This window comes from Condylostylus longicornis, unplaced genomic scaffold, assembly GCF_029603195.1.
Source record: "Condylostylus longicornis isolate FDR11 unplaced genomic scaffold, ASM2960319v2 ptg000081l, whole genome shotgun sequence".
Taxonomy (NCBI): domain Eukaryota; kingdom Metazoa; phylum Arthropoda; class Insecta; order Diptera; family Dolichopodidae; genus Condylostylus; species Condylostylus longicornis.
The window spans coordinates 2,709,655-2,735,579 of NW_026578049.1; the positions used below are offsets into that span (position 1 = coordinate 2,709,655).

The window sequence follows — 25,925 nt, forward strand, 5'->3', positions numbered from 1 at the left end:
TTTTCTATTTACATATAACATAGAGGAAGCTCAACTCGAAGAACTTCATTAAAGATTACAGAATCTAATATAGAACTCAACTGTGTACATACATACAAGTATATTTTATGGTTAGTCTATTAAGTGAACTTACATCGACGAATTGCCTATTCATTTAAACTCATTTGCATGCGTTCAACCTAAAATACAAAATAATTGACCCAATTTAAGGAAATTTCAATTTTGATTCCAATATTACGTACATGTTTTTCAATTTTAAACTTTCCATTTAGTATTCATGAAATGAAATTTTTGATTCTCAAATAAAACTTGTTACATAATAGCAACAAATATGCACATAAAACCAAAAAATAATTTAATTGTTTTCCGGAGCATTCTGTGTATATGCAATTATGTGTATTACAAATTTGAAACAAAAATATGTTACATAATTGTATACGTACATTTACGAGACTTATATGTATGTGAAAAATAACCTTATTTAAATGCGTTTGAGTTATGCAAAATCTATTACTAATATAAAAAATGCCTATAACCTTGCAAATTTGTGTAATAAAATGTTTGTATGTTTGTGTGGAAAAATGCAAATATTCTTTATAAATACATTTATGTATACAAAATCTAACTGATATACAAAATGAAAAGAAAATTCTTTACCAAAAAATGAAAATAAAAAAACAATTGAAATTGAAGGTGTAATGAAAAATTAAAAATTTATTTGGAAATGTGAGAAATTTCTCACTCTCAAAATATTTTCATTTAAAATTCCTACATTTTACATTGAATTCTAACACACATAAGATATAATATATCGTATATATGTACTTACATAGTTACGTACATAAATATATTTAGATTTCTGTACAAAGAAGAATGTGATGTACATTAAATATTTACACGGCGCATTGTATACAATAAGAGAGGTCATGTGATGGCACCAAATTTTGCATATCGAGCTTTCGTAAGTGAAATTTTATATGCTATTTCGGCTAAAGCACGGATTGATCAACTTTTAGAATATACCAGAGGTCGAGAACTTGACCTTTACGAGCCGATTTTAATTCAAAGAAATCTAACAATTTTCTTGAAATTTATAATCTAAAATTAAAATGTGAAAACAACGGACCTATGAATTTTTTTTGAAAGATTTTCAAAGAATTCAGATGCCGCAAAACGAAACTCTATTAAGATTTAAGTTTACATTTTTCAAGGTATTTTTACAAAAAGGTTACTTACGTCCTAAAAATCGAAAAGAAATGCGTTGACATTTTCATAATCCCCTGTAAACACCGTTAACAATAAAATCTTATAGCACTAATAAACAGACCGAAAAAATTTCTTTAATTCAAGGCATATTAATCCCAACTAAAATAAGGTGCAAAATATTTCATTGTTCCACGATTTAAGTCAGCTTTATATGCTATTCGTCCTCATGTATAAAACTTCAAAGGGTAAGAAATAATTCATTAAAATAATTCCATTTTAAAATAAAAATTTAATTCATTAATAATAATTGAATGTCAAAAGACACGCCAAACAATAAAAATACACTTATAGAAAAACTTACAATACTCTTACACACATTCATTCGAATTATAAGCATTTCTGATGGCCTTATGCTATTATGAATAATAATGGAAATTTTTTTTATGAAACTAAATTAGTATACTTTATAAAAGCATTTAAAAGGTTAAATTGTATGACATTTAAAAAACTATCATTGTAATTATTGATTTCTTTTGAGTTGTGAATGAAAACTTTGTAGTTCACATTTAATTTCCCAAAGAGCAAAGAGATACCAAGTGCTGTGTGGTTCATTGAATCCCCCATGATAATAACACACACTATTGATAGCATTCGATTCAAATCAATATTATAAAATAGACAATTTTAGTTGTAACCGCGGAAAATTTCCCGATTATTTCGACTTCATTAAATCTTCTTAAATTTATTTTTGATATTTACTCATCCAATGCTTTGAATTTTTAATTTAATTTCGATTCAATTGGATACAAGGAAAAGAAATTATTTTAACAAATAAAAAAAATTAATTAAATCTCATTTCATCCACCAGGTTAAAAAATATGAAAAACTTTCATTCACGTTTCTATATCGCATTTGAGCATTATGTATGGAAATTTTTAATAAAATGGTGATGAAAATATTCAATCAATTATTAAAAATTCTTAATCATGAATGAAATATTCAATTAATGAGTTTTTTTTTTATTTTTATGTTATAATTTTTATCAAAATAGCTGAAAAGCTTTTAAAAAAACAAAAGATATTTTTTTAACTTTTTACATTTTAAACCTTTTATATTTTCTTTATGAACCTTATATAATAAAAAGGATAATATGATGAAATAACCTGTATTAATTACAAAATGAATTGTGAAAATGTGATTTAAATATTCGCATAAAAGGAGGACAAAAAAAAAACAAAGTCGAAACAATTGTTCCGTAATTTTGTTAAACAAGTAAAATTAAAAAAAGAAAATATTTTTGAAAGCTCGATAATCCATAAAAACTGTAGTTTTATGCCAATAAAAATTATCACGTTTTATAATCACTGCATATTCTAGGCAGCAAAATGTGATTGAGTATCACTCAAATGAAAGGAATTAATTGATTAGCTCTTATCGCACGTTTCTAGCAAACTGTTTCTCGATGACTGTCTTCAACACAGTTTCACTCCATTATTTTGTAAAAGTTTCGTCTTAAATTTGTTTTTACTTCATATTATGATTCATTGGCTCCAATATTGTGAATATGCGCTAAAAATAAGACAGTGTTCCGAAATATTCTTTTAGTATTTAAATGTTTGTTTGTTTTATGAAATTTTAGAAATTAATGTAAATTAGAATAATATGGCATTATGAATTTACCGTTCCATTTATCATTTATTGGGAAATAATATTTATAATATCGAATTTGGTGTCAGTAGGGTTATAAGACGCCGTTTGCCCACCATTATCTAATTCACTTTAGTTTGTCCCAATTATAAATTAACCAAACATCATAATAATATAATGATGCAGAGCTCCTTTTAACTAGTTTACAATTGAAACTAATATTTTCAGTACATTTCATTCAACTTTAGAGCAATTGACCCTATCAAAAAGTTTTAAGGCTTTAGTGATGAGACGAAAAAAACCGATTATAATAATACACCCTTTATAATCGTTTACACGAACGAACAGTGAAGTTTACACGAGTTCTTATAATAAATAATGCCATAAAATATTACAAATTTAGTTTTATTTGATCTCGAAGCTATTCAGACTATAATGCTGCAATTACCAACAAATTAAATATATAATGAAGCTTCTTTTAGAATTTAAATGAAATTATTCTTTTATCCCAAATTGTATATAAGTATAATCATGGCAGCTGCCATACAAATAATGATAGTTATATATATATGTACATATATATTCTAATAAAATTAAAACTATAGAAGTCAACTTTTACAGAAAGGTTTTTAATAACAAGCCCATTATTTGAAAAGAAATTCGTCATTGTATGAATCTTGCGCCAGTCATCTAGAAAGTGTTAAAATAATTCATTGTATCTATCCTCATTTGTATCTACGAGTATATCAGAGAATTTACATGATCAACTCTCTTGATTTTTGCTTTTCTTTAATAACTTTATTATTTTAATAATACATTTGATTTAATTAAATCACCCAGTATACATTGAATAAATTCTCATTCCTATAAAGAATACAAAAGATTGAAAGATCTATTTTGAAAATAAAATCTTTTTATATAATTAATTTAAAATTCTTTTGTACATAAAAAGTAAACAAAAATTTGTTAATTTCATTCCTTTTCATATATGTACATAATATGTTAATAAAATTTGTAGGTGACATAAAATAGTTAAAGAGATTTTATTTCCATAATAAAAATGTATTCGAATCAAAGGAAAAATCTGTAGAAAGATAGCAAGAATTAAAAAAAAAAAACTGAATCAATGAAAAACTGTAATGCTATTTGATACTTAATATGACAAAAGGAACTTACATAACATATACATACGCTTATTATGTGAAATATAATATTATATAACAGTATTTATGTGTAATACGTATGAGCCATACGCTCTTCGACATATTCATTTAAGGTTGAAGTTTAAAACTGTTTAATATTCGTAAGTCATTGTTATTATAGCGAATTTAAAAATTTTCATATTGAGCTTTGCTTTGAAAAAATTTTTGTTAAAAGTGCATGAATAATAATTTACACAATTTACATAATAAACAGGGTTATTTCAAATTATTTGATGTTTTTTTCCAAGCGATAAATAGGCAAAATCAAGAATTCGGTGCTAACTTTGTGTTATATAAGAATAAATTTCTTGTAACATTGAAATTAAAGATTTCGCTGTCGATTTTCATATATCAGTTATCCAAAAGTAAACACTCTGTAAATTAATCCTTAATATATAAAATATAATAGTATATAGCATAAAAATTTGGTATTTAATTGATTCAATAAGAATTCATGAGTCATATTTCTTTTAAAATACTCATTTGACTCATTGATTAATTCTTAATAAATAAATTTTCATCAATTTAAAAACATGAATATGTGCAAAATGAGATTAAATTGTAGACGTAATAATTATTTAAATATATTAAATATTAAATCGGATTATCTTAAATCGTATTTTTAATTAAATAAATTGAATTCGTAACGAATTAAGGCAGAAGTCAAATATAATTTTTTATAATAAATGATTGCTGACATAGTTACAAATAAGTAAGTACTGGACATAAAATTCTTCCTAAATTTAATAAATTATTATTGCAAAATAAATCTAAACAAGTCAATCTTTGGATGTTTGTATGGCATTTTCTAAAAAAAATTTGCCTCAATGCAAAACTAAGAATTATTAAAATGTAAAAACGGAGCTGCTATTGGTTGGCATTGATATTTCTTTGAAAAAAATATTATTTTTTACCTAAATTTACTTATAAAAAAAACAGCTTACTTATAGATTTTGCGCTTTTAGCCATATCAAAGGGAAAATATCCATAAAATCGGATTTTATAGAGGACGTATGCAATGTATTAATAAAGCTACTGGATTTGAAATTCTCAAAATTGTCACTACATCTTTTCTTTTTCCATCTGTTCAAACATGATTTGCTATACTTTATGAGACAATAGGTTGTAGCATGAGATATGGTATTGTAGAATTTATGCATTCGAAATCTTTTCATTATTCCAAATCTCATAAATGCCATCCTAGCAACATTCCATGTTTTTGGAATGTAGGTTAAGTCTAAAGTCTATACAGTACTCATAGATAATCTTAAGCCAAGGAAGGATAACCTCCGCAGCGTATTGTACTTCTGCCGGAACAATGTCGTCAGGAATGGATCAACTTGAATGGATCTCAGAGACCACCGCCCCCACACAAATTCACAAAAATGACTAGTCGGAGCACGCTCTCCCCCAAAATCAAGAAGTGTACATTCAAGGGCAGTTCTACAGATTCTGAAGCGGAATTGATCCAAGAGCACCCATCAACTAACTTGGCACGACTGGGTCACTTGCCAAAACCTAAGTGTTTAAAATGTCGCCTTCTTGGTACCTACATAAATCATTCCTTTTTCGAGTTACCATAAATATTTAAGTCAATTTTTAGAAAACAAATTGGAACAAAATGATTTCTTTAAAAAATTTTGAGAATTTTAAGATTTTTTCTTTGAGTACATTTAAATATTTTAATTTGGCAATTAAATAATAAATGTAAAAATAAAAATTATAGACTTACCGTCACAGCATAAAATTAGTATGATAGCTATTAAATGTATTGACGAGAATGATGCAGAATTTGATGTTGCCGCCTTTGAAATCATTCCAGATGATGATGACATTGATGTCATCTCAGCTGTTTCAAAATCTAATTTTGTTCTCCGTTTTCGTATTAATTTGAATGAATTTTCTTTTACAAGCACCTTATTATTTTTATTTTTTTAATTATTTTATTTTAAATTTGCTATTTTTTTATTTTTTACTTTTAGTCTATTAATCAAAATTTAAACATTTAAATTTTTACTTATTTTCCTTCTTTCTTAATTATTTTTTTTTTTGTGTTAAATTTTCATTAACTTTCTTTTTTGCACATATTTAATGACCCTGCTACTGTGTTTCCTCCTTACATTTTTTTATTATTTTCTACCAAGGACTTTAAAATTAATATATAAGAATACAAAAATAAGTAGAACTAACGAAAAAATGAAAATTCAGAAAAGAAATTAAACAAAAAAAAAAACAAAAAGTGAAAATCCGGAAAAATTAAAGTTAAAATCGAAAATGAAAATTATTGTACCGTTAGCATCACACTGTGATTTGTACAGTAGTTGCTGCTGTCATCGACAAAAGAACAGCGCCAATTTTTTTGTTTAATTATTGTGTGCATTTTTTTTCTACTTTGTTTTTTTTTATTCAATTTTCACTGTTTTCGCTTTTTTCAACAAATTAACAAAAACTTTCACAATTTTTTTTTTATTTTTTATTTTTTCAACTCTTTTATTTTCAACTGAATTTTTTTGCACCATAAAATTGATAGATTACTTTTCATATATATACATACATATACGAGCATATATATATATTTATTGTTAAATTTAAAAATTTTTAAGGACTCTCTTCAAAACGGACTACCATACTGTACAATACAAAAAATAGAAAAAGAAAGATAAAATAAAAAGGAATAAAAAATCCAACAGTTAAAAAAATCTTTTTTTTTGCTCTCTTTTTTTTATAATTTTAAATAGAATTAACCTAAGGTTAAAAAATACCGTTATAATATGATTCTGAGAAAAAAATACAACCACATTCTCTGTCCACTTATTCGACCTGTACGTTATTGAATAGATTCTCTAATCCGTTTCACAAGTTATCAAAAATTTACCGCATAAAAAGGATAACAGGAATGAAAACCGGATTAAAATTGAAGGAAAAAAGGAAAAAAAAATCAAAAAAAAAAAAATTTATAAAAATGTAAAGAGAAAAAAAAATCTCGAAAATTTCAATACATCTAACTCCATATAACCTCCCTTTGCCGCCAATTTTCTCTAACCTTCCGAAAAAACTGAATGAATTTTATGTCGAGTGCTATGTTCAATTTTTTTTTTATTTTTTTTTTTTTTTGTTCTTTTCAAGGTGCAATGTACGCTACGCTCTCTGGTCAAGAGATGTGTAAAGAAAAAAAAAAAAATTGAGAATGAAGTCTATGGATGAAGAGAGGGAGAAAAAAATAATAGGACAAATAAAATTTTATTAAACGAGGTCAGGATTGCTGGTCGGTTTTTTTTTTCCTGGTAGATCGCAGTTAATAATTCTGTAACAATATTATAAAACTTTTATCTCAATATACCTACTGTAAATCCATATGAAACCAACGTACATATTTGAGTAATATCATTTTATGTAAAATTTATTTTAAATTATTATATGAACAGTACTGTAAGAAAATATGCAAATGGAATCAATAGAATTAAATTTGTTACAGAAGGACCTGCAACCAACTCGCAGCAAAGTACAAACATTTTTTTAAAAATAGATTTCGTATGCGCAAAAAATTTCAAATGTAGCTCCACAAAATATTGCAAAACAAATCGACCTCGTTTAGATTACCATTTCACCATTGAGGGATGCCCGAACGGATATTTTAATCTTTATTTATTTGTACTCAAAATTTTATGAGCAATTCTATTTGACCATTATATAAGCAATCAATTTCAGATTTTCGTCACGAAGATTGTATGATCTGTTACCTCCTTGAAATAACCTGTAAAGTTCGTATTTAATTTACCACGCAACACCAATTGCAGCTTTCAAAAATTATATTGAATTAGGCATTATTCGTAAAATTTCTGTCGAAATGTGCGAAAAAATTACTGAGAATATTATGTGAGTGGACTAATGGTTATAATCTGGACTGGAGAAGTGAATGTCCTTTGTATTACCAAAAAACGTGTTTCCAAGACCGAACTTTCTTCTACATTTAAATGCACTTATTGAATTCCCATTTGATTTTCGTAACGGAAAAACAATGATTGGTTTAATAAAAGCTATGACTCAAATTTCTTGAGTACAATTTCGTAAAACTTACAATTTTAATTGATTTATTTTAACCTTTGATAACAATGACGTTGTATTCCTTTTATTTCATAAAACATTGTAATTTTTTTTCAGGCAATGTCAATTTACATAAAATATAGAAGGAAGTTTCGTTGTTGGTCTTAATTTTTTTGTTACTGTGTTGTGAGAATGAACCATTTTACAAATGAAAGGGAAAAGTGTTTGGATTATTTGAACAGTTTATCTTGGTATTACTTTCGCGGTTGGAATTTTAAATTCTGTAAATTGCCTTATTTTATTGTCGATTAATTTTAAATTAAATTTAAATAGCTCCTTATTTAAATTTATGAGGTACTTTAGGAATTCAGAAAATAAATATAATTTAATGAAATTGGAAAATTATAACATTGGATATTGGAATGTGTTATATATTAATTAAGAATGCAAATATTTAAATAAATTTTGTAAATTTTAGTAATGGTTGTGAATATATGTTAATATACATATATATATATGAATAATATTATAGGTATGGTAATTATTTAAACATATGAATATATAATGTGGATATATCTATATTATTTTCGAATTCTTTTAATTGGTTTTAAAATTTGTAATGAATTTTAATTTGTAAAATTACCAGAGAAATAAATTAATTATTCCATATGTCATATGTACATATATGAGTAGAATGTTGATAGGTTTATTAATTGATTTGCAGATTAGCAAATTTATAAATTAACAATATTATATAATGATCGCATAAGATTATATAAAATACAGTTATTAATGACTGAATAAGCAAATTGTTATGACATCGGCTATACGTTTTAATAATTAATTAAATATTATTGTGAAATTTAATAAATATCATCATTTTACCACAAGATTTTATGAAATGTGTTCCTCATATATAAATTATATAGAAAGACCCTTTGGTTCTATTATCGAAACCGGATCATAAGTGACTACAGCCATCACAGAATAGTTTGGTCTAATTCAGCTCATTTAATTTCAAAAATTGTTAATCATTCATATTTGAAATTCGATTTTATTTTAAAATTCAGTAATAAATTACAGAACTCTACTAATATCCTAGTTTATCTTATTACTAGCTGATAAGTTATTCATTACTCACATGCAATACAAGCCAAATAAACCTTAATATAAATTTTAGTTAAATTTTCTGCTTATTTCACTCAACATTTTTTTCATCTGCTAGATTTACAAAATTTAGATGCCAACTTGCGACTTACATATGGCTAATAAAATTGACTAAATATACACCTTTTGTGTGCGGAATATATATTTTATATGGTTTATTCAAACTCAACATTCTTTATAGCTTTAATCAGAAATTAAAAACAGCACAAGGAACAGCATGCAGTTCCAATCAAATCAAAGAAACTTAACCAAACACATCAAATTTAAATGAATTAAATTTAGACTTCAATGTGACATCTCTTTATTGCTTTGTCATACCTCAGAAAGAAGAATTGCAATAAAGTTCGGTTTCCTCTAGTTCCTTCATTATGAATTGTGTGATAATTACAAATCAACAGTGCGCGGTAGAGGCAAAGTCAAACATGTCCTTATATTTATTATTTCAAAAATATGTAAAGGAAAATGTCTGCTTTGAATTTCAATTTAAACGTATCTATTTTCGATTCCAGCATATATTTTTAAACTCAGTATAAGAATTTGATATATTTCATTAACAGTCTTCAAGAAATATATCATCAATAATTATTTAGTTTCAATTCTTCTGTTATCAACAATTCCTATTAATTAATATTAAAAAAGCCACTTAATACAAGAAGTTTTCTTTGAACATAACACTCCAAAAACAAATTCTAATGTGCGACAAATTCAAATTTTTTACTTTTAAAAATTTATAAAATATTCCAACACATTACGATTTCTACATAATACGAGTATTACAAATTTAATACAAGATCGGAACATACGATCGTTTAAATCAAAAAATTTTTACTAGTACCTATATTTATTCACTACAATTAATGAAAAAACAAATAATTGTCCGGTATTACAAGAGAAACTACTGAAAACTACAATAGAATTTCTTTCTTGGCTAAGTCATTTGAGTATCTGAGTTTAACAGCTAGTCTAACCGTGTTAAATTTAGAAACGTTTAAAATTAGGAACAATTTAAAATTTTTATTATACGAGTACATATTCAATTTCCTGAAATTAATTTTAATTTCAATAATTTTAAATTCTATTAAAAAGCAAAAAAAATGTCACCGTTCTAAAATTGTTGGTAGCTTTTTCTTTAAATTCATTACCGTTACTTTGAGTCCGCTATTGAAATCAAATTCATATTTCTTTACACCTTACACAAATTCATATTTCTTCTCACTTTTTCAATATTTTTTCAATTAATTTATAAAATATTAAAAAAAGAAATGAAAAGAAAAAACTGATCTCATTTGTTCATTTTTTTATTTTTTTTTTTTGTTTTTTTATTCAAAAGTTCACTATAGCTTCAAACATAACGCAAAACAAATAATTTTTTTTTCAACGTTTATACAAGACCACCGTAACAAACCGACTTGCAAATATTAACTGACTGAAAGTGCATTCAATTTAAAAGTTTTTATTTTAACAAAATTCTTTTTTTTTTGCAAAATTAAATACCCCAAAAATTTGGTATCAAAAAAATGAAAATTTCCCATTTCTTTCAAAATACATACACAAATATACCTAACCTACATTCATTTAATTTCATTTTGTATATTTGCGGCTTTCTTTTCATATACGTTAATAGTATAAAAAAAATTCTTTCGGTAAATTTCAGTACTATACTACGATATAACGTTAAAAAATAATTTGTAAGCAAATAAAATATGTACTGTACTACTACTGAGACTATTGAGTAGAACAAATATGGGAAATTTTTCTCAAAAATAAAAATTTATTTAGAATAAAATTGAGAGCGCATGTTTTGTACTTGTGTACTCAAATTTGGAAAAAGAAAAAAGTCAAATTTCTCACAAAAATTTTTTTAATGTTATTGTACTCGTATTTTTAGTTTTATAATTTACCATACTAATTTTATTAAATTAGCAAAAAATTTTATTTTGTATAAAACGCATTAACTGCCTATAAGGCTAAAAATGTTGAAACAATGTTAAAACGAGAAAAAAAATAGAGTTGACCTTGTCAACTCTGTGATACCCGTACGAATTTGTTATCCTATGTGCGAATAACTAATGTGCCATAACTAACTCTGGGGCAGACTATGACTTTAAGTTGCCGTATTACCATATTAATTTATGCAAAATTTCAGTGCTATCTGTTTTTCCAAATTCCGGTTGTGCCAAACTACTATTGAAGTTGTATGGCAGCTACGAGAAAGAGCTAAGAAATTTTAGCGAATTTTGTCAAGCACATCGGCCCTACTAATATATTCATTTGTGTGAAATCTCAATATCACAGCTTTTATAGTTTCTGAAATATATAGTCAAATAACTTTTGAAGTTGTATGGCAGGTACCAGAAGGACTCAATCAATTCCAACGACTTTTATGACACACATTGGCCCTACTAATATATTCGTTTGTGTGAAATTTCAATATCATAGCTTTAATAGTTTCTAAAATATAGTCAAATAACTTTTGAAGTTGTATGGCAGGTACCAGAAGGAGCCAAGCAATTCCAACGATTTTTATGGCACACATTGGCCCTACTAATATATTCGTTTGTGTGAAATTTTAAAACCATAGCTTTAATAGTTTCTGAGCTATAGTCAAATAACTTTTGAAGTTGTATGGCAGGTACCAGAAGGAGCCAAGTAATTTCAACGACTTTTATGAGACACATTGGCCCTAATAATATATTCGTTTGTGTGAAATTTCAATACCACAACTTTTATAGTTTTTGAGATATAGCTAAATAAATTTTGAAGTTGTATGGCAGCTACCCGAACCGGTACCCTGATCATGTCCAATTTAAATAGGGTTCTGGCACTTATTACAATAAATCATTTGTGAAAATTTGGTGAACTTAGCTCAATTAGTTTTTGAGTTATCGTTGGGACGGACGGACGGACGGACGGACGGACGGACAGACAAAGCTAAATCAACTCAGAATTTGACGCTGATCAAAAACATACACTTGAGTCTATATCTAACACCGTTATTTCTTAGCGTTACAAACGGTAAGGCAAATTTAGTATACCCTTCGAACATACGTTCGTACGGGTATAATTACAATGTTAAAATTACTGTTAAAATTACGGTTGGTAAACCTTTAATATTTATATTGAAATATTTGAAAATCGTTTTAAAGTTTAGTTTTAATCTCCGTAAAATTAATTCGAATAAACAATCGTTTATAATTGTTTTTTAGATTTTCGAAATTTCCCAATTAATTCATCGTTACTAATGAGTCTGTTATTGAACTATTAACATAAATTTAATCATAGTAAATTTTGCAATATTCTTTACGAATTTTAAATTTAAACTTAAAGTAGCTGGTACTTAGAAGCTTGAAGCTCGTTAAAAACGATTAACAATTACAACGACTTAAGAAAGAAATTTTAATTTTGTTTTCTGAAATTATAGAAATTTTGAGTGATAAAAATTTCAAAATAAAAATTATTAGTTCATTCTAACAATTTAAGCTGATCTTAATTATTATCAATTTAACCTTGATACCGATCGCATTGCATAAGGGAGGTGGTATGATGTCACCAAAATTTGTATGTCGAGGTTTCGTTGGAAATACTTTTCTCCGTGCTACGAAAGTCTGTCTGTTTATTAATCTATTTGTGTACTCCTCTATCTTGAGTTCGGCTGAATCGATTTTTATAAAAATTTATATCTGAGTTTATTTTAGTAACAGAACAGTTTGATTAATTATTGGGAATGTCAGGATATGTCTCTGGAACTATAATTGGATATTTTCATTTCATTAACAATCAATTACACCAACATTTTTCCAGGCTTATTGACTAAAAGTCAATATTTACTGCCTTTTATAGAAAAATTTCATTTAAATTAGTGTTTTAATCTTTGGCAACAATTTAGTTATAATATTATAATTATTATGGGCTGATCCCATCGCATATTTATTTTTGTTGTTTTTAATATTCATAAGAAATCGCTTATCACAACAAAAATAATCATGAATTTATTTTAATTTCATTTAAAAACGAGAAAAAAATAGAGTTGACCTTGTCAACTCTGTGATACCCGTACGAATTTGTTATCCTATGTGCGAATAAAGATGCCATAACTGACTATGGAGTTGCCGTATATTAATTTATGCAAAATTTCAGTACAATGTGTTTTTCAAAATACAGTGCGTGCCAAACTACTGTTGAAGTTGTATGGCAGCTACCAGAAAGAGCCAAGAAATTTTAACGAATTTTATCAAGCACATCGGCCCTACTAATATAATCGTTTGTGTGAAATTTTATTACCATAGCTTTTATAGTTTCTGAGATATAGCCAAATAACTTTTGAAGTTGTATGGCAGGTACCAGAAGGAGCCAAGTAATTTTAACGACTTTTATCAGACGCATTGGCCCTACTAATATATTCATTTGTGTGAAATTTCAATACCATAACTTTTATAGTTTCTGAGATATAGCCAAATAGCTTTCGAAGTTGTATGGCAGGTACCAGAAAGAGCCAAGAAATTTTAACGAATTTTATCAAGCACATCGGCCCTACTAATATATTCGTTTGTGTGAAATTTTAATACCATAGCTTTTATAGTTTCTGAGATATAGCCAAATAACTTTTGAAGTTGTATGGCAGGTACCAGAAGGAGCCAAGTAATTTCAACGACTTTTATCAGACGCATTGGCCCTACTAATATATTCGTTTGTGTGAAATTTCAATACCATAGCTTTTATAGTTTCTGAGATATAGCCAAATAAATTTTGAAGTTGTATGGCAGCTACCCGAACCGGTACCCCGATCATGTCCAATTTAAATAGGGTTCTGGCACTTAGTACAATAAATCATTTGTGAAAATTTGGACGGACGGACGGACGGACGGACGGACAGACAAAGCTAAATCAACTCAGAATTTGACGCTGATCAAAAACATACACTTGAGTCTATATCTAAGACCGTTATTTCTTAGCGTTACAAACGGTAAGGCAAATTTAGTATACCCTTCGAACATACGTTCGTACGGGTATAAAAATCACAAAAATTCATTCTCAGTAAATTATCGGCAGTATTAAATTTTTTATTTATTCATAAAATTTCAATTTTATTTAGGTAAAGTAAGTGTAAGGAGGAGATTTTAGAGCCAAGAAAAAAAATGTTGTACCGATTTTTTAACATTTCGAATGTTATGTGCTATGGGAATCATATAAAAACAAAAGATTCGAATTGTTCAACAATTTGAAAATATATGTACAATTTGTGGTTTGTGTAGGTGAAGATAATTAATTAAAAATAAGTGTTAATATTGCCAACGTCCTTGATACACAAAAATTGCTATAAGAACAATAGAACAATAGAAAAAAAAAGCAACACAATCAGCTGTTTTTTTGCTACTTTAATTTCCAGTTTCGGTTTCCAGTTTAATTTTTGTTTACAAAAAGAACAATTCTTTCTCTCTAGTTCTCTTATTGTACGTTTTCCAGTTTCGTTAAGTTAGCACGAGGATTTCTTACAATATTATTCTAACACGAAAATTTATTATTGGTACCATTAAGGTTTGTATAAATGATAAATATTTTGCAGCATACGATTTTTGTTTTCAGTTATCAAAAAAATATTGAAGAATTTGGTCGTCTTTTTAGCAGAATCTATTTCTAAATTTTTCATTAATTTATTTATTTTGTTGTTATAATTAATGAATTTCTGTTATTTAATAATGGTCAAGCTCGTATTTAAAGTACAACACTATTTTTTAGTTAAAAAAAAAAATTTCTCATTAAGAATAAACAGTACATTGCAGTACGGCTTTTGGTCTAAGACATATACTAAGATCGTTTATCATAATTCTTTCATTATCAGAAAATGTTGCATACATTTAGGAGGAATTTTAAAGCAATAAATTTGAAAAGAGGCTCTTAGGTTAGCTAATTAGGTTAGAACAGAACAGAACACAACATATTTTTAGGAACAAATTTTATGTTAGAATTCTGCTTTAAATGTTTGATGAAGCTCGTAGTGTAGTAAAAAATAGATGAAATAATAAAATTGGGTATTTATAAAATTTCCCGAAATTACAAATCGCAATGTTGGGGAGGCTTTGGGGATAATTTTGTTTTAATAAAAAACATATGCAAATTATCTATTAAATTAAAATTATTAAATTAATTCAATTATTAAAATTTAATTCAAAACCCAAGTTTCATTGGGGAGAACACAAATATTAAAGAAAACTGGGTTTAAAGTAACGGAATAGGTGGCCGTAGAAATTTTATAAATTTCTAAAATAGAGCCAGGAAATATGCCAGGAAAGAGAAGTAATTTTCTAAATCTAAAAAATTAATTTTTTTTTAAATTTGTATATATTGTGATAAGCATTGCACTAAGTAAGTAATAAATCTTGCAGTAAGTAGTAAATCTTACATATTACAGACATTCCTAAATAATGCTGCATTCTACCAAATTTAAGAATATTTTGAGAAATAAAAAGGAAAGCAATAAGATTAAACTTCAACTGCAATTACACAGAAAACAAAATTTTTGTTCGACTTCACATTAAAGTAATGACGTCCTCCTGGTAAAACTGGTAAAACTGATAATTAAAAAAAATTATTTTTCTCTGTAATTTTATTGAACCAATTTTCTTCTTTCCAAATAATGAAAAACAAATTTTCTTTAATTATAAAATTTTCCATATAAAATAAAAATTTTCCTTGTGAAAATTTAAAAATATCCTTGTAATCCAATTATATTGCTATTTTTGATTACTTTTTAAATGAATAAACGGCGGCCCAATGTTCTCAAATATAATTAGCACCTTATTTATAAAGTATACCTTTAATACTGAAACGCCTTTTTGCTCATTTCTCATATTGTTTTACTAAAATAAGGAAAAAACAAAAATATTTTCATCATAAAAAAAATTGAAGTCAAGTTCAATTTAAGGTAATTTTTTTGACCCCAATTTAATCCTTTAAGTTCTCTGAAGTATATTAATTTTTAGATAAATGAAAAAAAAAGAAATAACAATCAAAAGAAAAATGATTACATTAAACACAACAAAGAGCAGAGAGTGGGAAGGTGCAGCCTATTCAATTCCGAAAGTTCAATGGTGATTACTTTCAATATTTTCAAATTTTGATCTCGCAGACGAAAAGAAAATCTTTCATACTTTCTGTTTTTCTCTTCTGATAATTTTGATTAATTTTTTTTTCTCATTCTCATTTCTGTGAAGATTAAGAATATTATGTATCCAAAAAAAAACAACCATGCAAAATTAATATTTTTCCTTTCATATATACTTTTATTTTTTGTTCTCATTCATTTTTTGCCCCCACTAAACCTACTTACCCTACATTAAACCTTCTTTTCAATATTGTGTAACTGCTTCATTCCTTGAATCAACAAATTAGTGTTTTATGATACAAGAATATTTTTCAAACAAATATAAAGAACGAAACACAGATAAATATAGAGAAAGAGAGAAAGAGAAAGAAAATAGATAGGAGAATGAAAGAAAAGAATAAAAAAAAAAACTTCCTGTTCAATGTTCATTAAATATTCATTTTAGTTGATTTTTTACCTGTTAACTGTCTACATTAGCAGCAGACTTGCTTTTATAGCTATATAAAATGCTTAAATACAACTTGTATTATTTTTTTTTACTTTATTCATTTTGTTTCTTCTGCGCTTTCATTCATACTACTAGCTTTGGAATATTTTTTTTGGAATTTCATATATTCAAGAGGGAATAATGTTCGCCTGAAAGAATAATATACTAAAGAAAACATATCCAAAGGGAAATATGAATTTAGTAGATAAATCATGGTATAAGAGATTCATGCATTTATAAAAGAATTGGCCCGCAAAGGAGGAGAAAGTTAGAATTAGTTGTGTAAATTTAAAACAAGTGAGAATTTATTGAATTCACACTTTAAAAATGTTGGCAAACTTGATCATTTTGACCAAAAATTTACAAAACTCTTGTAACATTTGCATAAGACTAGTTTTGTTAATTCTGAATTAAATTTCTAATTTAAATTCCTTAAAATTTCATTCTTTTATCTACAATCTTTGTAAGACCTAAATCTGAGTTTGTTAAACGAAAATTCTCCAACACACTTCACTTATTTAATAAGTTGATGAAATTATTATCTATTGTAATTATCCCAAGCATAATCTATGCTGTAGTTATTTTCTAAAGGAATCTAAATAGACTCTTCCCAATTTGTTGGACCAAACATCCGAAGGATCTAGACAATCGCGTCTAAAATATATAGAAGCTTTTCCCCCAGCGTGTTACAAGTGCGCAAACAGCAAAGCGATAATGTTTCGTCCTTCGAACTGCAGAAGCTACACAATTTGGCTTTTAATTGCTAATACGAAGGTGTTTCTTCACTAGTAGACTACAAAAATTTATACAAAAGATGAAGCAAAATTAAGTATTGAAATCCAAAATTAAAGCGATGCCACCCAAAGACTTTCTTAAAAAATAACCAAAAGAAAGTTTATTAAAAGCTAAAATATTGCATTTCGAAGAAAATCATAATAACCAGAAATTTAAACAGTTCTAGTACAGAAATTAATTTTAAGGTTTTCTACCCCTCTAGCAATTATTTATGTAACATATTATTATATAGCCCATATTTGTATATTGAAAGAAATATAACAAGCTAAATAATCCTTCAGGTAAACCCTAAAATATTACCAAAATAAAGCACCCAAAGTAATATTTGCTTATTTCTTAGGATACGAGTAAAACATAGTAGTATTACATAAAAATATAAGGGAATGATAGTATTTATGCATTATTAATAAAGAGACCGGTTTAAAAGGATATTCTAATATAGAGGGCGCCTTATCAACAATATAATATACATTTTCACGTTTACATTAAATATACCTATGTATTTATTTAAATTATGTTTGTATATATATATATATATATAGGAACATACACGTGTATTAAGAAAATTGCACTTGAAAAGGATAATTTCTTCTTAAAGTTTATTAGTTTGTGTCTTGTCTTAAGAATGGAAAAGAGTTGAAAAAGAAAAATTATATGGTGTTAGTTTAGTTTAAGATATTTTCTTACCCGAGGTTAAAGATGAATGAAATGTCGAAATCTTATGGGATGATGTAAATAATGTCTGGTTTTCAATATTTATTACTTTTATATTTGTACATTTAACATATAACTTTACACGGCAAATTACATATAGGTGTTCACATTATTATGACATTCAATTGTATATACGTGAATATTAAGTTTACATACTTTATATAGAACAAATGTAAGTTGAAAATATTTAAACTTATTTTCAAGTAAATTTCTCAAGAATATATTAATGTTCCAATAGAAATGGTAGGTTTTAACTTGTATATGGTTTTCTTGAGCATATTTTCTTATTTTAATATATAGGTTAACATTTTTAAAGAAAATTTATTAGTTCGGAATATAATATTGGAAGAAAATATTTTAAATTTACTGCAAAAATGTTTATTGAACGTATCACCAGTGAATTCATAATTTAAAAAACTGGCAACGTGTGCTGTTATTTAGAATTTACCCTTAACATAAATTAATTTAAATGTTGATGAAAAATTACTCAAAAGAAGTGTTGACACGTATTCACAATTTTTTGAGTAGATTATTATTTTATTAGTATTGAAAATAAGGTTAATAATATTTAAGAGTACAAATGTTGTTGAATTCTAAATGAAGCATGTCTGGTAATAATTGAGGAAATGAAAATATTCCACAATTATTTAAGAATACGGAGAAAGTAAGTGTCATTTTATGCACGTTTATACAGTGAATAATTTTATTGTTTTCTAGTTAAATTTAAATGAAATACCGTCATACCACAGTGAATGACAAGCAGCTTTATTATTCTCATACAAGCGGGTAAAGTATTAAATTTGGAGGTAATTTTGAAATATAAATCTTAAATTTCTTCGGGGAAAACATTACCGAATGATGAAACAAAGAGAACAAAATGAATTTTTCAATTTTTCACAAAATATTTTTAACTGTTTTAAAGAACAATTACATTCCAAATTTATTGCAAATGAAAACTTTTACGGGCCATACTTCTCCTTTTACTGGTCAATTGTTTGTAATAAATTATTCTCTATCAGCTAAAATTAACTAGGACGATCGACTTCAATAAAATCGAAGGATTGATATTAAAAAATTAATAAAAATTCTAAAATTTTATCAACAAATCGAAATTCAAACTTGATCTTTACCAACTTTCAATCAGTTACGAACAGAATTATAACTATTTCTCTCATATTTTCTAGTTTTTGGCATAAAATTACTATTTCTTATACCGTTTATATGAAATTTTCCTCTCTCTGCATATAACCAAATCCTTGTATTACTATGTTTGTAAATGCACGAGTGTTTAATATAATTAACGAATTAAAAATTTCTTAAAGAATTCGGAAACATTCTGTATGAAAATATTGTTATACAAAGTTTTATTTACTAATTAAAAAAATAACAATTAAAATAATTTCCTTTACTATTAATTTAAGATTCTTTCATTCGTTCGAATAAAAAACAAAAAAAAAAATTTTTAAAAGTTTATTTTGAGCAAAGGGTATAGCTTTTATGGTTGACATAATATTGCAATTTTTTATATGGGAAAATTTATAAGGACTCCCCTAGTGAATTTTTATTGTATTAAAATAATCACATAAGAGAGACAAAGGAGAACCACAAAAAGAGAAAATAAATTTTTTTTTTTTATTTTCTCTTTTATTCAATGTTACATATGGGAAATCCTTTATATAGCAATGTGTTATACATATATGTATATATGCGTGTATAACAGTAAAATAAAAAACCAATTTCAGAAATGAATGCGCATTTAATGTAATCGTTAACGATATAAATTGCACATTTTTAATTATTTTGTATCAGCACCTCATTAGGCTTACTCTTTCTCCATATAATAGTGCAAAAAAAAAAAGAAATTTTTGTTTAACAAAAGACCAAAACTTATGAACAGTTCGCTTGAGAAATATTGGAACACGAAATTTTTTTTAATTTTAAAATTTATTTTTACACGACGTCTAAAAAATGAGAACGTCTAATACATAAAACGTTGCCTAAATTTAAGTGCAACTTGTGTATAACAATAAAAATATTGTTATTAAGTGATTTTAAATGAGTGCTGCATGTAAACCAAAGTCAAATATTTCAAGACTTAAAAAACAGTTTTCAGGGGGAGGAGGAAGGGGGGAGAGACGAGTTCCTTTCTAAGCATATTATAGTTAAAAAAAAATATGTTAAGACGATTTCATTTTAAATATTTTGACATTTTTTATAATAACAACAGTTAATTGAATTTTCCTTCTATTTCACTACAACTTAGTCATCAACGTCACTTTAATTGAAAAAACTAAGCGAAAATTGTAAATTTCATTATAAAGTTCTTAAAAATTGTAAGTTTCATTATAATTTTCTTGGCTCAATATTTCTGATAATCACTGTATAACAATACGAAAGAATAGTGTGAAATGTTCGTAATGCTTTACGTTAAGTTAAAAAACAAAAATAATAAAGAAATTTATTGCATCGCTTAAATTAGCTTCAACAGTTTAAAGTATTAAGCGACTAACTTTTCTCTTACAATTTTTCGCAATTTTTAATTGTTTCAAATTAAATTTATTTATTATTTATTTTTGAAAAGCTACAAAAATTACAGTTTCCAACCATATTATAATAAACTGCATTTTAATTATGATTTCGATGATTCATCTTGTGTTTATAATGAGTCGCATATCTCAAGCAGCCCTATATATTTTATTATCTGTCATTATGCAAATTGCTACATACATCAATTTCAGTTTAGTTGATTGACTGACGCGGTCGGTGCAGCAGGTCTATTGTTTACTGCAATTAACTCAAATATTTCGTTTTGCTACCACTACTTGGTCATCACCAGCTCGTTATTAAGCCACCCAGGTTTTATTTTCCAGAGCTGACAATTTCCTCTCTTTCTTCCCAGCGTATTCCTTTTCTTCTCGAAAGTATTCTGGCTTCGCTAAAATATGCACTAACAGATATAGCGACAAGATGTTGCCCATACATCAACAATTTAACAATGTATAGGATCCATTGTCTTATGCAGATCGTTTACAAATTTTTAATACCTATGAGGATTATAAATTTTTAAAGGATTTGTACGAGAATAAAAGCATTCCAGAATTCCGATTCGTCTCAAAAAACCTTCCAGAAGGTGCTTAATTCTGACCGTTTTGCAAATAAGCAAAATGGATGTTTTAAACTGGGAACTTCAAAAATGCGGTCTTTAAAATGTCAAGGCACTGTTCTTATATTGCATAAAACACATTTCCACTTAGCATAAAGCCAACAAAAAAATTTTATAGCAATCTTGCAAAGGGCAAAAACAAAAAATTAAAAATCTGGTAAAAGCCCTTTGTACACCCTCACATTTCTTTTTTTTTATTTTTCATTGTAGTTGCTTTCTCTGTTTTTCGCTTCTATTAAAAAATATGAATAAAATTCAGTTAATATGCAATAAAAACCATAAAAATAATTTTTGTTGCGGGCTTTCCGTATTTTTGTACATTTTTTTTCAACAGACATTTAAAATTTACACTTTTATTTTTCACCCTTTTTTTATTAGAGAAAATTCAGGATTCGATTATTTTTATCTATTTAAGAAATAATAAAGTGTATTTAATAATTTAAATATAGAAAAAACGAAAGCGTGCTTTAAATTCCATTATAGGAATTTTGGGGTACACCAAAAATTACAGAAAGAAAAGCAAGAGTTTTATGTCTTTATTTCCAAGAAAATTTATTTACTTTCATCCCACCGTAATTTTTTTTGGAACAATTACTTATAAATTTAAATTTTATTTACTTTCATCCCACTCTCAGAGTACTTCATAGTTGGGGTTGAAAAACGACTATGAAAGTAAGTGGGAAATAAATTATTATTTAAATTATTTAAAGGAATATTTCATCATTATCATTAAGGGAAATAATTTAGCAAGTTGAAAGGCAAAAGTGTGGCTAAAGCATTTCCATTTATATGAAAATTAATTCACAGTTTCTGAAAAAATTTCATATTCGGTCGAACTAAGTACTACCGATCTTAGAATATTTGTCTGATATTCAATCGGTTTTCCAAGAAAATCAGATCGTGTGCCATCTAACTAACCAGTTAATTCTCGTAATTCTTGGGTATTAATAATTAAAACAATTAATTCCTCTCAAATCATTAAACTGATTGCAGTTAAGAACTTGTCACTTTCTTTTTTATAAACTTAAAAACCTTTTTGAGTCAGAAGCAGGAACTGATATAAAAAAATAAAATGGTAACGTTTCAACATCTCGTTTAATAAAAATTGCGTTTAATCCACTTTGAATACTTTGGTGATTTTAATAAAATATTCGTAACATAAACCACAGACACAACACCACGAATGAACACAACAACATGAAGTAATTTTTATATGTCTAGTACATTGTATCCTTATTCTACGACTTTCTACTTTAAGAAAAATTGCAAAAATATTCTACTGCAATTTAAGAAATTAACTCCCACCTTCTTTTCTCATTTCTACCATAATTCTTTTAAACTGCTCTAATAATTTTCCCTTTAAAATTGTTAATAATGAAAAATAAATTTTTACATTTTATTTCAATAAATTTTTTTATATAATTTAAACGAAAAATACATATATTACTTTTCTTCCGCCTTCTCATGCTAAATATTGAAACACATTATTAAAATTTTTAAATACAAAATTAATTTACATAATATTAACAAACTCTTCTGATACATGCCCAAAATAAATTCAACACTTGGAAGAGCAATTTAGTTTCTCAACAAGCAATTCTATATTTCAAAATCTTCAGTCTAAATACTCTAAATTAAAGCAAAACCAAGGCTGACTGTATATACTTGAACTGTTCCCAATGGTCCTTGATACAACGTCCATATATTCTAAATTATTATAAGATGTTGAAAGGATCTTCCTATGCTTACCTACTTGAGTAAATAATTGCTATATCATTGTTCATTGAGTAATTTACCTGTCCATTATGACAGGTCAATTAGACTAAAAAAACAATTACATTTTAACTCGATTATATAAAAAAACAGTATAAAAAAAAATAATAGATAATGGGGATAATAAATCCGCTTAAAATCCACAAAACTGTTTATTTTACAAGAAAAAAAAAACAACAAAGAAAGTAAAAGCAATTTTCAATGGTAAAAATTAATACCCTTGATTCCTTAGATATAGATTGTTGAAAAATTTCCTCAACGTGTGTAAGTACAAATTACACTTTCCTCTCTCTCTCGCTCTCTCAATATTATTTTTTTCCCTTTACAGACGTTTAAAAAGTAATTTTTCATTCCTACCTTTAAAACAAAATAACAAAAAAAGTAAAAAACGAAAAACAAAAAGAAACTCCTCTCTCTCTCTCCCGTGCTTACACTACCAACGCTGTCATTACATCTCACTCCACACCATGAAATACTTTATGTGCATGTGTACGTACGTACTTGTGTGTGTTTTCCTATATTACCAAAGAAATATGAGTTGAATTGAATGCCTGAGGAATTGACAATTTTCTTCACACCTTTTTTTTTTCCTTCTTTCAAGCAGTTACAAAGAGACAGGTGGGAAAATTTTAATCGAAAGACTTAAAGTCAAAAAGGTAATTGTTTTTCCGGTTTGTTTTTACACATTAAAACAAAATCACATTCTTTAAGGAAACAAAAATGTTCTCTTTTTTATTCTAAAACAGTTTTACATGTTAACAGGGTGTGAAAATTCTTGTCAGAAAAAGAAGAAGAAGAAGAAGGAGACAAAAATTCAATTTGTGGCATGAAGAACACTTAATTTTTTTCATGATTTTTTTTTTGTTTTTTTTTTTTTTTTGGTTATCTGGAGTCACTGAATATGCTTTGATAATAATTTGATAAGGTAAAAAGATGTCAATTTAATAAATGGGGATGTCAATAAAATTATGAAGGCAACAATGATGATAAAAAAAGCAAAAAAAAATAAGAATTTATGATTTTTTTTTTTTAAATTTTTAAATTTTTCAATAAAAAATAAAGCAAGATTCTAAGAAATCAGATTTGAATTCTGGTCCGAAATGTTTGAATGATCGAGTTTTATACCGTCTATGTCAATACAACTGCAGCCAAGAGGATTGAGACAGAGACCTTTTCAACGAGTCTTCTTCTAGTGTAATTTTTGATCAAAATTATAAAAATATGAAAAAGATCGAGTAAGAACAATTGCCGATTTCATTATTACTCACATACTTGAAAATAATTGTATCATAAATTTCTTCTTCTTCTTTGCTTTACAGCCAGTGCATCTTCTGCAATACGATTCCAATCGGATCTGTTATAAGTGGGTAGTTGGCGGTTGTGTATTGAGCCACTCCCATTTTTGCTAAGTTTTCCTACATGAAGTTTAACTATTTTTTTCTTGTGTGTCCACGATTTCTTGCACCAAATGGGTTGCCTTTGAAGATCTTTTTCACGACTACCTCATCTGGCATCCTTATGACGTAACCTAGCCATGGATTAGTAGACCAAGTAAGCGGGTAAATCTTGTCATCATTTTCCTGTAAGGCCGATACAATTTTTTTTAATTTTTCTCTCGAAGGTTACGAGTTGATTGACTTCATTCGTTTATAAAGTCCAAACTTTGCAACCAAAACTCAGTACGGGTCTTATTAAAGTTTTGTATAATCTCAACTTCACACTTCTCGATGAGAGGCTAGATTTGAGCAGTTTTATAATTGCTTCGAAATGCTAGTTTCTTACCATAATTCTTTCTTGTATTGCGCTCTCTGCCTCTCTTTCTTTATCAAATTTTAAGCATAAATTTATTTATGTTAAATTTCGCGTAGAAGTATAAGCAATCAAAGGCTACCATAATATTTTAATGTAAAAGATTTTAATTAAAGTGAAAAAAATTTTTAAACTAATTCATTGTATAAAAAATAATTTCAATAGAGCACCAAACTTTAGCCTATATGAATATAGATGGCGCTCCATCAATCAGATAATTGATTACTTCATCATTTCTTGTTGCAGAATAAGAATAAAGCTAAGAAAAATTAAAAAAATTCTTTATAGTTTCTTCCACAAAACTAGCCATTCCTATTTTGAACATTCGTAACCGAAAAAAAAAATTAGCATTATCAATTCAAATATAGAAAAAACTCTTCACAGGAATGGCTAGGAACTGGAAAAAAAAAACAAATGTGCAAAAAAAATATTTCAGATGCAAAACAAAACAAAAAAAAAATTCACCCACATCAAAGTGATATTAGAAAAAATTTAATAAAGTATCCTTTATCAAAAGAAAAAATACCATACACACATACGTTGAAATTTTGTGCTCGTAGATATTTTTAAGGGTAAATTTAATATCCTCTTTTGGGTACCATTTCACTTAAAAACAACCTGACATATGAAAAATAGGGGAAAAAAATTCTTGAATCGTGTATTTAATAAACGACGTGCATTAAATTGAAACTTTTGCCACAAAACAAAAAATATTATAAATTTTAAGAATTAGCCTTAAGCTCAATAAACATGTGCGTATGCGTAAAAACAAAAATTTATATAAGTTAGGTCAAAAGAAGTGTGAATTTTACTCAA

At 26.7% G+C, this 25,925-nt stretch overlaps 1 protein-coding gene across 3 annotated transcripts in view; it reads right to left on the reverse strand.

Annotated features, from left to right (window-relative positions):
- Positions 1-10,657, reverse strand: part of LOC129613173 (carbonic anhydrase-related protein 10) — an 87,667-nt gene extending 77,010 nt beyond the window's left edge. The window contains exons 1-2 of one of the 3 annotated variants that reach the window (XM_055527134.1): positions 10,461-10,657; positions 5,788-6,201 (exon numbers count right to left, since the gene is read on the reverse strand). In XM_055527134.1, coding sequence (XP_055383109.1) covers positions 5,788-5,899 — 112 coding nt within the window. In that variant the 5' untranslated portion in view covers positions 5,900-6,201; positions 10,461-10,657. Of the gene's footprint in view, positions 1-5,787; positions 6,202-10,367 lie in introns of all 3 variants that reach the window. The other 2 variants (XM_055527133.1, XM_055527132.1) reach the window with 2 other exon arrangements.
- Between the last annotated feature and the right edge of the window lie 15,268 nt (positions 10,658-25,925).